The sequence below is a fragment of the Mustela erminea genome, chromosome 5 (assembly GCF_009829155.1).
Source record: "Mustela erminea isolate mMusErm1 chromosome 5, mMusErm1.Pri, whole genome shotgun sequence".
Taxonomy (NCBI): domain Eukaryota; kingdom Metazoa; phylum Chordata; class Mammalia; order Carnivora; family Mustelidae; genus Mustela; species Mustela erminea.
In genome coordinates, this window is record NC_045618.1 from 44,125,159 (window position 1) to 44,142,753 (window position 17,595).

The window sequence follows — 17,595 nt, forward strand, 5'->3', positions numbered from 1 at the left end:
TCCTCAGTGACCCTGGGAAGTAGGACCAGGACCTGCCCTTTTGGGGTATGGTGAGGCTCATAGAAGACAGAACACCAGCTATGGGGCAGGTGTCCTGCCCCTGCCCATGTGACCTTCTCTGTGACCTTATGTAGAGTGCTCAACCTCTTTGGGTTGGGCTCTAAATATTAAAGTCCCTTTTGGCTGTTATTTTAAAGACAGCTGGAGAAAAATTTTGGTGCTGTTTTCTGAGAAAGCATCGGTGATTTTCAAAATACGGGGAAATGCTTACAAAATTCAGGAAATAGTGTTCAGATCACCTATCTATCTATCTATCTATCTATATATACACAAACTTTTTAACAAAGACATATATACATTTTACTGTCAATAAGTAAATGAATAATATCAGCGAGGCTGTGTCTGTGACACTGCAGTTCAGTGTCTATATCTGATTTTTATATTCTGGGAATTCACAGGTCTCACTTGAAACCGTTCACCTGTGGGATGCCCTTTATAGGTTTTATTTTATTGGTCTGTATAGATGAACTGTACCTCTTTGAGATCTGGATAACTTTTTTCTTTTTTTAAGAAAAAGAGATCAAGCAGGGCAGCGCAGGGGAGGAGGGGGGATAAAATGGGCGGGGCAGAGAGAGGGGGAGAAAATTCTAAGCAGACTCCGTGCTGGAGGTGGGGGTGCCAGATGCAGGGCTGGATCTCCCCACCCTGAGATCATGACCTGAGCTGAAATTAAGAGTCAGATGCTTAACCAACTGAGCCACCAAGGCATCAGATGACTTTTAGATGAAAGGCTCATCGTTTCATTATTCATTTCTCTCTATGGAATAGAAATTATAAAGTTCCCTTCAATCTCCTCTTAATGCAAATAAAGAAAAATAATGGCAAATAGTGTAAGTTAAGTGGCCTTGTATGTTGAAGTTGGAAGTGTAGCACCCTTTGAAGAAATGCTGGTTCATGAATGTCACTGGTTCTTGGTTTTGCAGGTCCTGGGCGAGTCGATGGCAGGGATCTCACAGAACGCCAAGACCGGGGACCTCCCTGCCTTTGGGGAGTGTGTGGGGATTGCGTCCAAGGCCCTCTGCGGGCTGACAGAGGCTGCAGCCCAGGTAAGGGACTGGTGCCCACACCCCCTAATGCAGGCCTTCCGGCCTTAAGGCCTGGGTCCTGTGCCTCTGTCCTATGCTCCAGTGAGGATACCCAGAGGATCCGTCCCTGCAGGATGCATGGGGTAGCTCCACCGGCAGCCCCTTCCCCAACCACTATCATAGAAACCATGGTAAAGGTTTCTGTGTTGGCTGGGGCATATCAGCATAGCACCAGCCAGTAACCCTCCAGGAGCAGAGCAGCCTGGTGAGCGTAGTGAGACACTGAATGCTGAAGGCCCAGCTTTAAGTGTTCAGAGGCAAGATTGGGGTGGGGTTTTTAATGCTTTGTTTTTTGTTTTTTTTTTTTAAGACCACTTTTAGGGAGGAGTTGTTTTCACGGGGAAAAAATGAGTATTATATAATTGACATTCTTCTGAGGCTTTAAAACTGCAAAAATCTTAGTCATGCTCTTTTTAGGATCAGAGAGAGAAAAAAATTGGAAACCATCCTGTAGAGACATGACTGGGCATGTTCCTTGCTTTGCTTCTACTGTCCTGTGCATCTGTAGTAATTATTGGGCTCATGGAACTGATAATTCAAAAATTATCAGCATTTACCTTGAAGGATTTATTATTTGACAGTTACCTTGAGGCTGGAAAATTATAATGAGCTGAAGGGAAACATCCCTAGTTTGGGGGATGAAATTATCCTTATCTCGTCCCTCAAATCTCATGGGAAATGACTTAAGATTAAAATTCCCCTTCCCAATTTCATTTTCTCCTTGTGATTTGACTATCCAGATGGTTAAAAGAGAAGACCTGCTCTTAGAACCTCTTGTCCTCTTAGAGACCAAATAGTGCTGGAGTTGTTTTGTTTTGTTTTTTGTTTTTTTTTCCTGAGCCATCTTACTCCTTCTCCTTATTCCTGGATATACTGGCCTGAACAATAAGGATGTGGTTGGCTATGAGATGAGAAACTTCCATGCATAGCAGCCTCCAGGGTTGACCGACCCACCGGCTCCATGCCTTTGGTCACCAACCCCTTTTTTCTGCCTCTCCCATCTGCCAGCCTAAGAGTCAGTCTCACACTGAGACTGGGTACCCTCCTGGTTGTAAGAAGGCTGTCAGAGCACACAGGGCTGCATCCCTCCTTGTTCAGGCCCATGGGAAAGCTTCTTGAGGCTTTCTTCAGAACAGGGAGATTTTGTTCCCAGAAGCCTGCGGGAGACTCTGCCACTATCCACCTGTCTGTCTTTAAATCCTTACCGGTGAGACAACCCTGACCAACCTACACCAGGGAGCTGCTGAGAATACGGCCTGCACACTGCTGGGCTGTCATTCCCAACAGGCTCATCTGGGAGCACGGAGAGTCTGAACTGCACTTTCCTCCTCCCTTTCAGGCTGCATACCTGGTGGGCATCTCTGATCCAAATAGCCAGGCGGGCCACCAGGGCCTCGTGGACCCCATCCAGTTTGCCAGGGCTAACCAGGCTATCCAGATGGCCTGCCAGAACCTGGTGGACCCCGGCAGCAGCCCGTCACAGGTAACCACGGGGTGAGGGTGTGAGGTCTGTGAGTGCTTCAACTCCCATGGGGGGGTTGTGGGAGACTATGAGGAATTAGGGAAGAATACCGTTCTTCCCAATCTTGCAAAGCCAGCTCAATGCAGCCCTGTGGATAACAGCTTGAGGGGCAATATTGCAAAATGTGGTGAACATGGCAGTGTGCCAGTGCTTTGAAATGAGGTGCTGGTGGGCAGTAGGATGAAGTCATCGCTGGGAGGTTCACCAGGAGTCTCATGATTTCATTCGGGTCAGAGGACGTAGGTGGAGGGCTTGTTCTGTGCTCAGCACTAAGGGCCAACACAAGTCAGACCTGATCTCCTCTATGCCCTGGCTCTTCCTCCGTTGGATTAAAGCTTGGAAGATGGGGTGGTCGGGCTATGATGACAGCAGTCGAGATGCACAAAGGAACATGTGATGAGCTCTGTACAGGGCTGTCAAGGTTCACTGCACAGAGATGGAGGCCCCGAGTCAGGCCTCAGAGTCTGAGCAGAATCCAAAGTGCCAAAAAGACCCACAGAGGCATTTCAGGACTAGACAGTATGTGCGGCACTCCATTTCTGAGTGGCATGACGTCCCAGTGACTTACTCAAGCAGTGTGTGCTAAAAGGAATGGGAACCGGCCCATAGGGCTACCGGAGGCAGCCTGTGAGTGCCACGTCCACCGTGAACTCCGAGCCCAATGTTCTTCCAGCAGGAGGAGGACCCATGTTAAGGAGGCAACACAGGGACTATCAGACCTACCCAGGAGCCTGAGAGCAGGCATGGAAGACATCAGGACACCTGACGTTCCTACCTGTCCAGTTAAGGGCAAGGGAGTGTTACCAGCCTCAGCAAAGTGGATTGGGGGAATTCAAGAGAGTAGTGGGGTGGCGGTGGGGCCCAGGAGATGCCTGACCCAGGCCCCCAACTCGGGCGCCCAATCCCCCTGTGGATGAGCAAGGAGCTGTTGCACCTTGATGTCTCTTTTCCTCCTCTAGACGTGGACTCCGGGGTGGTGGCCATGAACTGCCTGTGGCCACTGAGCACTTAAAATGTAGCCAGTCCAAACTGTGATGGGCTCCAGGTGTAAAATACACCCTGGAATTTGAAGACTTGGTGTAATTAGAAAAGATAGTAAAATCTCAGTATTCTGAAGCTGATTATCTGGTAGAATGAAATATTTTCGATATATCGAGTTAAATAATCTTAAGTTACTTAAGAAGCTGATTATCTGGTAGAATGAAATATTTTCGATATATCGAGTTAAATAATCTTAAGTTACTTAAATTTATTTCTCTTTAGTGTGGCTACTAGCAAATCTAAAATTTCACATGTCATTCACACCGTCTTTCTGTCAGGCAGTGCTGGCCTAGACCCTGGAGCGAATGCCTCCAGGTAGGGGTCCTGAAGCAGGGCTGCTGCCTCTCCCGTCAGGCTCTCTGGAGCCCAGCCCCGTCCCGCTACTCCAGCAGCACCCCCTTATCTTCTGTTTATTCTCTCTTGCTGAGCCATCCAGCCCCCTGCTTTCCTGGTGTGGCTTTGGGGTGGCAGAGCTAGATACACATGGCCTAATCACATGGGCCCTGGATAGGTGAGCTGAAGAGGGATCCGGGGCTTAGGACGGGGGTAGAGTCCTCTGCTCTGGACCCTGCTGCACTGAGCATGCGTGCCCCAACCCAGCTCCATGCCTTGTAGGTTCTGTCGGCGGCCACGATCGTCGCCAAACACACCTCGGCCCTGTGCAACGCCTGCCGAATTGCATCGTCCAAGACAGCCAACCCAGTGGCCAAGAGGCACTTTGTCCAGTCAGCCAAGGAGGTCGCCAACAGCACTGCCAATCTAGTGAAGACCATCAAGGTAGGTCACGGAATTGAGGTCTTAGTGATCCCTGCGTCCCCTGTGGCACGGGGGAAGAAGGGTGCAGGATTTAAGCTCTGCTCTCCCAAGACTTGTGTCTCCTGAAGCCTGACTCCTGATTGAAGTCCATGAGGAGGAGTCCTTTTCTGATGGAGATAATTATGAAAATCCAACAGCCTTGGTCTCCACTAACCCTCTTAGCCGGGGGTTTGGGGGAGGGGTTGGGGATGGACGGTGGTTGCCAAATTCTGTACATGAGAACCTGAGGGGCAGAAATGCGGAAGGCGTCTCTTGGCATGGTGCTTGGTGCCAAGCCTTTGCTCTAGGGAATTGCTGGTAGGGGGTCTGCCATTGTCAGTAGATAGAGCTGGACCTAGAGAGAAGGTGGAGGGGGAAAGGGAATGGGAAATTGTGAAGAAATCACCTTAAAAAATCCATTTCATCTATCCTATGATTTCCGTTTCTGCTTATAGCTGTTTGAATATTTGAAAGGGAGCATCTGTTTTCTCAAATAGAGCACTCCATGTTTAGACCATGTTCTAGACCATGGGCTGGTTCAGGGAGGAACAGGAGCAGGGTACCCTTCTGAGGAAGTGACTGCAGTGGCAGGCCTGGGGTACTTACGGGCGGGTGATAAAGCTACAAATCCAGTGTGCCCCAAGCAGGGACCACAAGGGGGGACCAAGCAGCAGCTGTGTAGCTGACCTTGCAGGGAAACAGCCCCAGGCAAGGAGCCCAGAACCCCCTTCCAAGCCTCTGAAGGAGTCTGTCATGGAAGGCAGGCTCCCAACTCTCTGGCCACCCAGAGAGAAGAAGGCAAAGCCAATGGTGGGGAGACGCTTATTTAAGGATGGTCACGTTCACTGGGGTAGGACAACTTGCTTCGTTGCCAGGCCAGCCCTGGAGTAATGAGACTTCTCCTGTCCTCTCCAGAGGACATTTTCCTCAGAACCACTTGAACCTTGTGGAGAAATCAGTCCTCAGGCCTTTCAGGAGGAAGCAAAGGGGAGAACTCACAGCCCAGCAGCCGCTGGGAGCAGGTGGGGGGGAGCGCAGGCCCATTAGCCCCGTAAGCACTTCCTTACCGCTTCAACAAAGAGCCTGAAGAAAGTGAAGCCTGCCTATTTGAAGACAATCATAAGACAGGTTGGAAATAAATTAAAGCCAGTGAGCAGGTGCCCCTGGAATCCTGGTGGCAGCTCACCTTAATTACCGCCATAGTGCATAGTATTCGAAATGAATGAAGCTCGCATTTTTAACTGAACAAACGTACAAAACCTGTTCCCAGGTTTCGGTGCGTGTTACTCCTCTGGTTCACCCAACCACCCTGTGCCTGTCACCCTCACTGTGCGCTCAGGACACTAGGTGCTAGCCGGTGAAGTAGCTTTCCCAAGGCACCCCAGCCAGCGAGTAAGTGGCCGGTGGGAATTCAAACCCAGAGGCCAGAGCCCCTTTGCAGTCTCGATCCTCCTCTCACCCCGGCGTGGGGTTCGAATCCAGACTAACCCAGAAGAAACACCCGGGTCTGTTCACGTGCCTGCATGTCGGGGCCGGCGGGGATGAAAGACCGCGGCTGCGGAAGGGAGTGACATCGTTGGCGCTTGCTGTATCATTAGCTGACTTCAGACCTGGCCGTTTTCTGATCGTTAGGAAACAGACTATATTTAGATGGACCAGGGGAGGAAGAAAAGGAAGGAAAACTGTTCTGCCGAAATTCCTGGAAACCTTTCTTTTGTGCCTCCTCCTGCTCTAAGTCCTGACCTGTCTCTCTCTGCTAAGAGCTCCTCTTCTTTTCAGATTCTCCTCACGGTGTCAAACCCTCTTTGCAATTCCCAGTGGCAAATGAGCTCTAGTGATGGCCTGAAAGATAGGCCTGTGTGGGAACATCAGAGGAGGGGTGCAGGGTGACCGTTAGGAGGGGAAGATGAAGGCCTCGTCTCTGTGAGCTCCCTGGGACCCAGCAGCAATGCCCAAGGAACAGAAATGAGCCCATTGCCCCTCGACTGGCTGAAATGGGCTTGGTTTTTCTATTTGCACTGGCTGGCAGGGTTTACCGGGGACAACGAGCCTTGTTTATAATCTACTAAAAGGAAAATGGTACTGGTCCTTACCCTGTAGTTCACCATCCTATATGCTGAAGAGATTTCCTGTTTTAAGAAATGGTTAAGAATCATATCATATCAGGAAACAGACCTTCACGGGGGTTATCAGCACCATTAGAATGTGTGTACCTAAAAATCTTAAACCTCTACTGATGGTGTTCTTTAAAATCCCAAACCTTGGCTCAGCAATAATAAATACTCACAACTTCCTCCCAGGAAGAACGTTCTAAACTCCAGCCACGTCGGAAGCACACAGACCCCTACCCACAGTTGCCCATGGGTCACCCCATACTGGGTCACCCCACACAGGGTCACCGGCTTTTCTTGCTTCAGTCGGCTCATTACCTAGTCCCGAGTCCCATCGGTGGAGTGCAGTACTATTTCCCGTGTGCACTGCTTTAGGTGGGTGCCAGGTAGAAGTTGTACAACAGCTTTTGTGTCTCTCATAAGTGGAAGGATGGCCTTGCTGCTCTCCGCGGAAGTGAAGCTCCAATTTGGGGATGGAGTATACCCAGTGTTTACCAAAGATACCAGATCAGAGCTCAGTAACTGATTTTGACTTGACTGTTCAGTATGTCTTCTTGGTCATCCTTAGGTTTGGATTGGTAAAGGAGGTTTTTTTCCAGAAGAAAAAGAAAGCGGAAAACTTTTTAGGTTTCTCTTACACTGATTTGCACTGCCTTTTTCTAAGGTCAGGAGAGAAGGAAGCCAGAGGTCTTGGATTGTGGCTTGAGGCGTGAGCTTGGATAGCATGCCACTTTCTAGATGTTGGTTTTATCATCTAGAACGTTGGGGATTTGGAACTACGGTCCCAAATCTTTAAGGTCTTACGGTCCCTTCCAACTCCCCAAAGTCTGTGGATCTGATTGTGATACCCATGCAGAAATTGTTTCTCCTAGACTCCTGTGAGATTTTGCTAAGGGAACATTCAAAGGAGCTGGCCTAGGGGTCCAGAGGATCCTTGTCCAAACGGGCTCCCAGCATTTGGCTAATTGAATTTACCCCTCCATTGTTGCAGCTGCTATGCTGGACATTCTGTGACAGGGGATGTCTACATGAAATGTCACCAGTGAGTAGATTGGCATATTCAGTTTACCTGGGTGGCTCAGCCATCCCCAGAGCGGAAGCAGCATTCAGAAATGATGTAGTATCTCCGTAAGCCATCCTTTCTGATGCTAAGTGCTACCTCTAACGGAAACAGCTTTTCCTTTTTTGAAAATGAACAGAAGTGGTTGCTGTAGCTCCATGTTCTGTTCCATGTTATTCAAGATGCTGTGCCATGAATAGCCATGCGCTGTGGGATACATGGCTTTAGTGCCCAGGCTCAAAAATATATATCCTTTCTTCAACTATTGGCACAGTTCATGAAACTGCACAATTGGAAAACCGTTCCTTGGGATTTACCTCAGCTAATCCTCTTTTCATTTTGAAGAAATTCAAGTAAAGTTGGTGGCTCAACCAGATGCCTGCCTTCCTAAGAGGCTGAGAGGGTTGTAGACGGTAGGAAAGAGGATGGGAGGAGTCTGGCGAGATAAGAACAGGAGGAAGGAACAGCACAAATGGGAGGATTGTCATCTTCCATTGAGCTAGAAGTCACCTCATCCCATCTGAATGGGGTGTGATTGGCCGCTGGTGCAGCTAGGATTTGAGTTCCTTTGACACTGAAGTCCATTGCTGGCATCTTCCTGCTGTGCTGGGGCCACCCCTCTTGGGTTCCTGCTGGGTAGCACCTACCCTGTCTCCCAGTGTATTCGAAGATTGCTCTGAAGCCTGGTGGGGCCTGACCTCACGGAGTCAATGACATTGATGATGTAGCACGATTTGAGGACTAGACACAGTGTGGGTCACAGGTGCTAACTTCACATTTACTAAGCATGTAAATGGCAGTTATGGAGGCCATACGTGTGAGCAAGAAATAGCATGTAGGGTTGCCGTTGGGTTGAAAGAATGGCAGAATCGGTGAGGTTAGAGGAGAGGTCAGTGTCTACAGTTGAGCAGAGGCCAGCCATGCATGGTATTAGTGAAGATGGGAAATGAGCCAGGCTCGTGGGAATTCCTCTGAAAAATATTAGCGCGGCAGGATGTGTAATTATTGTCCCGAGCTGCCAAAGCTTGATCGGAATGTAGTTGTTATTCAGAAATAGCGTTTAAAGCATACGTGCCTGCCTACTCTTGCCTTCCTGAAAAATAGAAATGCTTTCATCTTGGATCTGGTTTGTTTCAGAATGCTGGGGCCTCTGGTTTTTTGTTCACTAATTGTCTAAATTGGCTTTTACATATTGCTCATAACAGTTGAATTAAAAGTTTAATTGGTCATTTAGCGGGGAAATTTGTATTCTTCTACAGATATAACTGCCTACTCCAACATAGTCCTTTGCTGGGAGGAAGGGATGCTATATTCATGTCACAGGCCTCTAGGTTCTAACTGTCTTGTTCTTCAGGAGGTGGGGTCTGGGGTTGGGGAACCTCAGGTCCAAGTGTTAGCCCCCTGCTAGGCAGCCTTTCATGAACCACAGCCTGTGTTCCTGGACTCTCCTTGTCTAGTCATTAATCATCAATCTGACTGATCACTCAGAGCCATTGTGTTACTTTGCTACTATTTATTTAAAAACACACATTGTATGTGTAGATCTCAGTAAACTAAAGTTGAATACACCTAGGTAACTATAGCCAGATCAAGAACTAGAACATGACCGGCCCCCAGAAGCCTCCTTTGGGCCCCTTAGTCTTACCTGCTCTGAAGGGTGACTTGACTGCTAACATCTTAAATTAGTTTCACCTCTTTCTGGACTTGGTATAAATGGAATCTTACATTAGGTACATTTTTATGTCTGGCTTCTGTAAATACTATGTTTATGGGATTTGTCCATATTGTTGGGGGTAGTTCTAGTCCATTCCTTCCCATTGGATTCCACTTCGCTCATTTCAAAATGGCAGATTCAGAAGCCCCACCTCTGTTATTTGTTCAGGGGTATCCAGTAAAAGTTAGAAAAAGTTGAAAGTTCAATGTAATGTAAAGTATTTTTATAATTTGGGAGGGAATAGACTTAAAGTGAAAATGGAGGGGAAGAGCCCAAATTGGGGAAGAAAATGGTTCAGCTGCAAGGTCATGTGAATGGGAAGTCTATGGACTTTGAGGTCAGCTGCTGTGGGAGCCATATATTAAACTTGATTTCTTACGATTGCTAACTGAGTCACTCTGCTAGATGGTTTGATCTCTCCCATTAGTTCTTATTTTTTAATGAATTCACCAAACACTTTCAGTATTCCCATAAAACCACGTTCTTCCAGTAGGGGATGACTATGGTGGCCAGGAGTGGTTTGTGCATCTGCATGGATCATGTCTCCATGTTTCCTCCCACCAGGCCCTGGATGGGGATTTCTCCGAAGACAACCGCAATAAGTGTCGCATTGCCACCGCACCCTTGATCGAAGCTGTGGAGAACCTGACAGCATTCGCCTCCAACCCAGAGTTTGTCAGCATTCCTGCCCAGATCAGCTCCGAGGTAGGGAATCTTCACAACCAAGCTAATATGGGGGTCTTTGGCTAGTCTGTGTGGCACCGAATGAGCACGAACAGTTAAGAACTCCAAAGGCTCTGTCTCATAGGGCGTTATTGTTGCCGATGACAATACGTGCACAGAGTTCATGAAACTCAGGGTATGTCCATCACTTAAGTGGTAATGTGTTAGCTTTATGTGTGAAGAACAAGCTCTGTGTCCAGGTTTGGGGCTGATTCTTTCTTGGTATGTGCCATATTCACAAATGATATTTAAGAGAGAACGTGGACTCAAGTGCTCACTATCCAGGCTCCGTGTGAACCAGCCTCCATGGTTTCCTCACCATGAATCTCTTTCTGAAGAACACAGGGAGTGATTGGATAAAGAATAGGACCTTCCAGAGCCCAGCTGATTCACTTAATCTGAGTATTTCGCCCTTGCCCCTTATGCTGTCTGCTCCCAGGGCTCCCAGGCACAGGAACCAATCCTGGTCTCAGCCAAGACCATGCTGGAGAGTTCGTCATACCTCATTCGCACTGCGCGCTCCCTGGCCATCAACCCCAAAGACCCGCCCACCTGGTCTGTGCTAGCTGGACACTCCCACACTGTGTCTGACTCCATCAAAAGTCTCATCACTTCTATCAGGTGAGTTACTCCTCCAGAAAATGCTAGGCACCTGCATCAGAACAGGGTAGAAGGAGGATAAGCCAACAGGACTTCGATTTAACAGCGAGGTAGCTGATCGTTATTATCTTCTTCTCGTTTGGCTCTTTGGCACAATGATAGCTAACTTAAACACTCACTCTGTGTCAGAAACTGTGTTACGTTATTTCTTCATCACAACAACCTTGTGACATGAACAGTACATGGCGACCATTTTACTGATGAGAGAATTCAGGCAGAAAGGACTTAGGGAGTATTCCCATAGGCATCTCCTGACCTGACGGGCCTAATACTAGTCCTAACCATTATACTCCACTGTCTATACCTAGGAGCTTAGGCAGGGAACACCACTGTTTAATTAGCAGGATTTGAAGTTACCTTATTTTGCTAATAAGGCAAAAAGAATATTCTAGGTCCCACGGTATCTCTTGAGCATCTCTGAACTCCTTAACGATGGTATGAACCTAAAAAATCCCCAGAGTTGGTGTAACATCTCTGAAATTGACCAGCGTTAATACCCCACAGCATGGAATGCGTTCTTTTCCTTAGCTGTACTTAGCTTTTTGATTGCTTTTCAGACTCAGCAGCACTATTCTCTTACCTAATACCTTATAAAGGGAAATCCACTAAATATCTGAACTCCTACTGTAGGACTTTGTGAGTAGTATGCCATGTGGAGAGTACAGTATGTCTGCCCTGGAAATAGCCTTGACCTATTAAAAAATAAAAATAATAGGGGTCCTATACTTAAGCCAGTGACATCTAAAGAGCTTGATCAGCAGGTGCCTATCGTCAGCCGGAAATGAGGAATAGCATCATAGCCATCCCACGAGAAATACAGTTAACAGGAGTATTAAATGAAGAAATGCATGGGCTCTGCAGAGGGGTGTTCCCAAGCAAGGGTCCGAGATCCACCCCTGAAATGTAGCAATCAAACGTGGTAGAAAGTAAACAGGGGCCCCCAGCCCACATTGCTGCGGCAAGCTGTGGGACTTGAACCCTGAGGAATCTCTTTGAGCTGCCCCGTTCCTTCCAGGGACAAGGCGCCTGGACAGAGAGAGTGTGACTACTCCATCGACGGCATCAACCGCTGCATCCGGGACATTGAGCAGGCCTCGCTGGCAGCTGTCAGCCAGAGCTTGGCCACAAGGGACGACATCTCTGTGGAGGTAGGCCAGGGCTCTGTGGCCGGGTCAGAGGTCTCTGGAAGTGCTCAACGACATCAGCACTGGGCCTCAGGGGGTGGGGAGTGGGACCGCAGTGCATATTTGATGTTGGCATTTTGTCACTGAAGCACCTTCTCCTGGAACCCACCTGGGAAGCTCTTGGTGGAAGTTAAGGCACAGGCTGAGTAGAGAATGAGGGTTTGGTGAAGGAACACACGTGCTGCTGGTATGGAAATGACGAATAGGGTTAAAAGTTGCGGGGGAAAATGATCAACGTCAGATGAGAGTGTGTCAGTAAAGTGTGGTTACTGTGCTAAGTTTCGCCCTTGCCCCTTATTGGTAGAGCAGGGCAAGGCGTGTAAATGTTGACTATTTCCTTGTCACGTTTTATCAGTGCATTTTTTGACTGTGGGGCGTATTTAGCATTAAACTCTACACGTCTGGTCCATTCAGAGATAAAGGGTTCTGTCCTAAGGTACCCAATGTCCAGTGTTGCAAAACCTTTGCATTCTATTTTTAATTCAGAGCCATGGCCCTTTCTTGCCGATTTTTTCTATTAACCTGTCCAAAGGCCCTTGACTCATACTTCTTCCCTCTGTCAGAAGTGCCTGACACTCAGGAGGTGCTTAATAAATATGGATGGTCTGTTTACTGACATGTCCCCTACCGCCCCTGAATTCATCAGCAGTGAACTTCACCCGCTGTCTCTAAGCAGTGGGCCCAGAGATGGTCTTGCTCATTTTTATTAATAGAGCTGTCAATTTTACTCCAGCCTGGCCCCTCTCTCCCACTGTCGAGAAAAGAAAGAAGAAAAATCCTCCTCCTTGGCAGACTGTTAGGATTTTTGTCACCCTTTTATTAAAGGAGGACCCTGCATGCAGAGCAGTGGGCCTGTCTGAAGTGCCCAGCTTGATGAATTATTACAGAGGGAGCACAGCCTTTGCTTATCACCCAGATTACGAGACAAAGGTGACCGGCACCTCGGAACCGCCCCCTCGGGCCCCCACCCTTCCACCACCCATTCCAAAGCATATCCTCTGTCTTCCCTTCCTCCCTAGGAAGAAAAGCCCTCCCTGAACTGTGCGTGCTCCCTACTAAACCACATTTATTTTAATAAGCCGTCTGTAATAAGATAGTGGTGCTGAGATATACTTTGTTTTTAGGGTTTGGGGGAGTTTTTTGGTTTTGTTTTGTTTTTGTTTTTGTTTTTTTGAGAGAGCAGGAGGAGGAGCAGAGGGAGAGGGAGAAGCAGGCTCCCCGCTGAGCAGGGAGCCCAATGTGGGGCTTGATCCCAGGACGCCAGGATCGTGACATAAGCCAAAGGCAGAGGCTTAACTGACTGAGCCCCCCAGGCGTCCCTATTCTTGCATTCTTGAATATAATCCCATGACAAGCAGAAAGATGATAGTGAACTAAGTAAGATCCTTAGAAGTCTGGGTGTTTCTTTCCACCTTCCTCCATCTTTCTATCTCTGTCTCTCTTTTTCCTTTGTATCCCTAGGTCTTTGTTTTCCATGTGGCAGGTTAGATTGCTCTTCTCATTACCTAACTCTGCCCGGAGCCGCCAGCCTGTATGCAGCATTGTTCAAAGGGAAAGCAGCACAGCACGGGCCAGAGTCTGATTTCTGACAAGCAGACCATTGTCGCTTTGTCAGAAATTACCCTGTTCCTTGCTGGCATGGGAGGAACTAAGATGTCCAGTGTTGTGACCTCTTAACCCTGAATCCATCAAGCAGATTTCCTAGGAAGAGTCCTACAGAGGATCTCATCTGTCCTGCTCCCAGCTGCTATGTGCACCCGGGAATGCCCCATCTCCCTCATATTCCAGCATCATCCGATGCTTGGCCTCATCTCTCCACGGCACGAGTTCTGTTCTGTTCTCTCAAACCTGAGCAGAAATAGCTTGGGGGTGCGATTTTTGATGTTTGCACCCACATCACCAAATACAGTGCTCTTAGAACCTGAGCTGAGCTCAGGGTAGCTCACCTGGCTTTGCCAGTGTGCTGTCTGGGAAATGGTCCTGCTTTCAGAGAGCTGATCTCATTACCCTATGACCCTTTTCTCCCCTCCCCTCCCTGCTCTCCTCTCCTCCCTGAAGGGGTTCTTAGTTCTGAGGACACAGCCACCTGGATGTTCCCCCAAACGTTCGCTCTCCCCATTCAAAGTTGTCTTCCCTTCTTGGAAGGGAAATGTTCCTTATTTCCAGTAGTTACTCGAAATAACTCCAAGTAAGGATACCAGCAGCATCACATAATACTGTGTTTGGTGTGAGTGAGGAAGGAGCCAGTAGGAAGAGAAAACTCTTGTGTCACTCACTGGAAGTGTGGGGGCTCTAGCCCCGGGGAGCTGAGGGTCCCTGGGAAGGGCGAGGTGGAGTGGTGGCTACATGGTTCACCCAAGAGAGATTTTCTCTATTATAGATACAGTGGATGTCTTGGTACCCATTTTGCATGGCCCCCCTTTGTCCTTCTCATGGTCCTTTTTTTTGTAAATCATTACGTCTACATGGTGAATTGCGGTAGGGTGAATTTGACAGCTCTCTCTCCTTATCAGGCCCTACAGGAGCAGCTAACTTCCGTGGTCCAAGAAATCGGGCACCTCATAGATCCCATCGCCACAGCGGCGCGGGGAGAAGCAGCTCAGCTGGGACATAAGGTAATGTCCCCTGGAGGGGACACCCTGCTGAGGGTGTGCATGAGTGATGAGGGGGTGGGGGGCGTGGGCTTGGTCACTGACCCCCTCAGGATGTCCTTTCACCTAGAGTCCAAACAAACTGGAGTGACAGCTTTTGGGCAATGGCCAGACTTTACAGCCAACAGCACATTTACAGGCATCTGCGGCTCTTGACCTTTACTGGATGAGCCAGAGACGAACGTTGACATTGCTAGTCTGCCGTCTGCCGTCTTTTGTCCCTGGCTGGCCGGTCTCATTCTCGCGTGTTTAGGGGTATATTTTTCTTCCATGGCTTCTAATAGTGCCTGTTTGCACATGCAAGGGAGCAGAGCAAACTTGGAAACTTCGCTCCAGTCCACTCCAGAGGAGCCCCTCCACTGAGAGCTCATACCCACATCGGCCAAGTACTGACTAATGTTTTGTCTATTTGGGATTCATTTAGCAAATCCTTCAAGGGTCCTTGCCTTGTCCAGCAACCTGTGCCTCAGCAGACAGAGGGCAAAAATTGGATTTCTAACAGCCTCCAGGGTTTCCTAACATTTATCAGTGCGGACATCAATATTGATGGGCATATCCAGAAGACCCAGTAGCCAAAATCTTTGCAGCAGGTATTGATTTTAGAAAATCAGCTTTCTTGCTTCTTCACATTGTGGAACATCTGAAGGGCCTGCTACGCTTCCTGCTGGTCCTAAGGAGAGGTTTTTGAGATTTACAATGTGGCAAAGTGTGGCAAATTTCATTTCTCGGCTGAGTTGCTTTTTAGTGAGAAGATGGCTTGTCCGCCTGTGTGAGGTGGTTTGGAGGGTCGAGGGGCTGGCCTGGGGGCCGGGGCTCCACCAGCCGGTGGGCTGGAGTGCTGCCCACGTGCCTGCTGCGGAGAACTGAGCCTTACAGAGTAGCCAGACTTCATTTCATCCATTACTTTTGATTCCAGTAGGAATTTTGTAAGAAACCATATCTAGATTTCTAGGGCAACAATCCTCGTCCCTGTCCATATGGTATTAGCATGGAAGATTAATTCCTATGTCAATGGGTGGCGGCAAAAGAAAAATAATATATTTGTTTCGCTTGAATTGCAAACTTATTCTTGGCCCTTTGGCTAAACTCGTCTCACTTTCTGAAAGAGAGTTCTGGATGAAGGAGGCCTCTGGCCCTCTATCCAAGAGAGTCCCAGACAGGGAATTGATCCCTGCCTGGTTTCGGTTCTTCATGACGACACTCAGGTGGGGTCCCAGGTCGGCTTCAGATCACTTGGGTGATACTTGCAAATTCTCAGACCACAGGTATTAGTTGCCTAGAGCTGCTGTAACAAATACTACAAACTGGGTGGGCTTAACCCAACAGAAACTTAATCTCTCACAGAAGTCTAAAATCAAGGTGTCGGCAAGGCCAGACGGTTTCCGGAGGCTCTATGGAAGAATCTGTTCTTTGCTTTTCTAGCTTCTGGTGCCTCTGAGTGTTCTTTCACTGTTTCATGCCAACGTCAGCCTCTGTGGCCACGTCTTGTGCTCTTCTGTTTGTCTTCCCTTGCTCTGTCTCTTATTAGAATACTTCTTAACAGATGTAGGACCCACCCCAGTAATCCACGGTGATCATTTGGAGATGTTAAATACATCTGCAAAGACCTTTCTTTCCCAGTAAGAGCATACTCACAGGTGCCAGGGATTTGGACACAGACATACGTTTTGGAGGCCACCACCCAACCCTTTCTGCCACCCTAGGCCTGGTGAAACAGCATCATGTACCAACTACTCAAAATTCTGTGTTCTTTCAACTTCTGTGCTAACCCAGGTAAAGCTAGTTCCTATTCTGTCATGTCTCGAAAACAGAAATTGTTACAATTTTTTCTGAGCCCCCGAAGTACAGGAAAAAGAACATCCTTTCAAAAACTTCCGCCCACAATCCATGAAGAATAGTGACACCTAGCACTTACTGAGTGCCTACTACATGGCAGGCATTGTGCTAAGCACTTTAATATATACTCATTTAACCCTTCTAACAATCTGATGGAGCTTAGTGCTATTATTAATCCCCATTGTATGGAGAAGGAAACGGAACTCGGATAACAGGAAGCAGATTGCCGAAGCTTTCTCATTAAGGAATTGACCCACAGGATTCAGATCCAGTGGCCCTGACCCTGGAGCTTTCTCTCACCCGGCCACGGTGCCTCCACCCACAGCTGGGTTGTGTTTAATCAGTCTCAGCACACAGCAGCCCTCAACGTTGTACAGTTGCATTGATGACATGTACTTCTAAAACTAAACAAGTTAACCTAGGGGACTCCTGGGTGGCTCTTAATTTCAGTTCAGGTCATGGTCCCAGGGTCGTGAGATCGAGCCCTATGTCAGGCTCTGTGCTCGGCGCACAGTCTCTTTGAGGGTCTCTCTCTCCTCCTTCTCCTCCACTTGTGTGCACTCTTTTTCTTTATAGTTAATTAATAAATCTTTGGGGGAGAAAATGAATCTAGAAAATATGTAAGATTCTAAGGCATTAGACATCTTAACTCCTTTAACATGTGACCCGTCCTTAGCCCTGATGCCTGATCACCCGTCAGTCAGTGCACTGTGCTTCCCTTTGATGGCGATACTAGGGACCTTCCAGGGGAAGAGGATGAAATCCAGGCAAATGTGCCGGGCTGACACCTGGAGTTGTGCAGACTGGGTCTTAAACAAAGGTGTTTGGCGGAAGCAGAGACTGGGGCCAACATCCAGCAAGTCGTGTGCTTCGGTACCAATCATGTCTACCCCAAGGATAAGCAGGCCCTTTAAAATTTATACCAAGCACCGTAAAGGCCACCAATAGCCCTATTCAAGTGCTTTGAAACCACCTGTAAGGAACTATAACCGAGGACAAAGGAGTAAATGTATGTTGATTGCTGGCTGATGGTCTGCCTCATTGTTAGCACTAATGAACTTTCATATTTTGGACTCCCACCTTGTCCCAGCCACCACCAGCCCCACAAACCCCCCGTCCCCTGCTTTGCTTCTGACTCAGCGACCGCACCGCT

The 17,595-nt window shown here is 48.2% G+C and overlaps 1 protein-coding gene across 7 annotated transcripts in view; it reads left to right on the forward strand.

Annotated features, from left to right (window-relative positions):
* The window catches only part of TLN2 (talin 2), a 421,428-nt gene that overhangs the window by 324,368 nt on the left and 79,465 nt on the right, over positions 1 to 17,595 (forward strand). For all 7 annotated transcript variants that reach the window (XM_032342750.1, XM_032342743.1, XM_032342747.1 and 4 more), the window contains 7 exons: positions 984 to 1,106; positions 2,485 to 2,628; positions 4,324 to 4,485; positions 9,953 to 10,093; positions 10,551 to 10,732; positions 11,787 to 11,919; positions 14,469 to 14,570. In XM_032342750.1, coding sequence (XP_032198641.1) covers positions 984 to 1,106; positions 2,485 to 2,628; positions 4,324 to 4,485; positions 9,953 to 10,093; positions 10,551 to 10,732; positions 11,787 to 11,919; positions 14,469 to 14,570 — 987 coding nt within the window. The remainder of the gene's footprint in view (positions 1 to 983; positions 1,107 to 2,484; positions 2,629 to 4,323; positions 4,486 to 9,952; positions 10,094 to 10,550; positions 10,733 to 11,786; positions 11,920 to 14,468; positions 14,571 to 17,595) is intronic.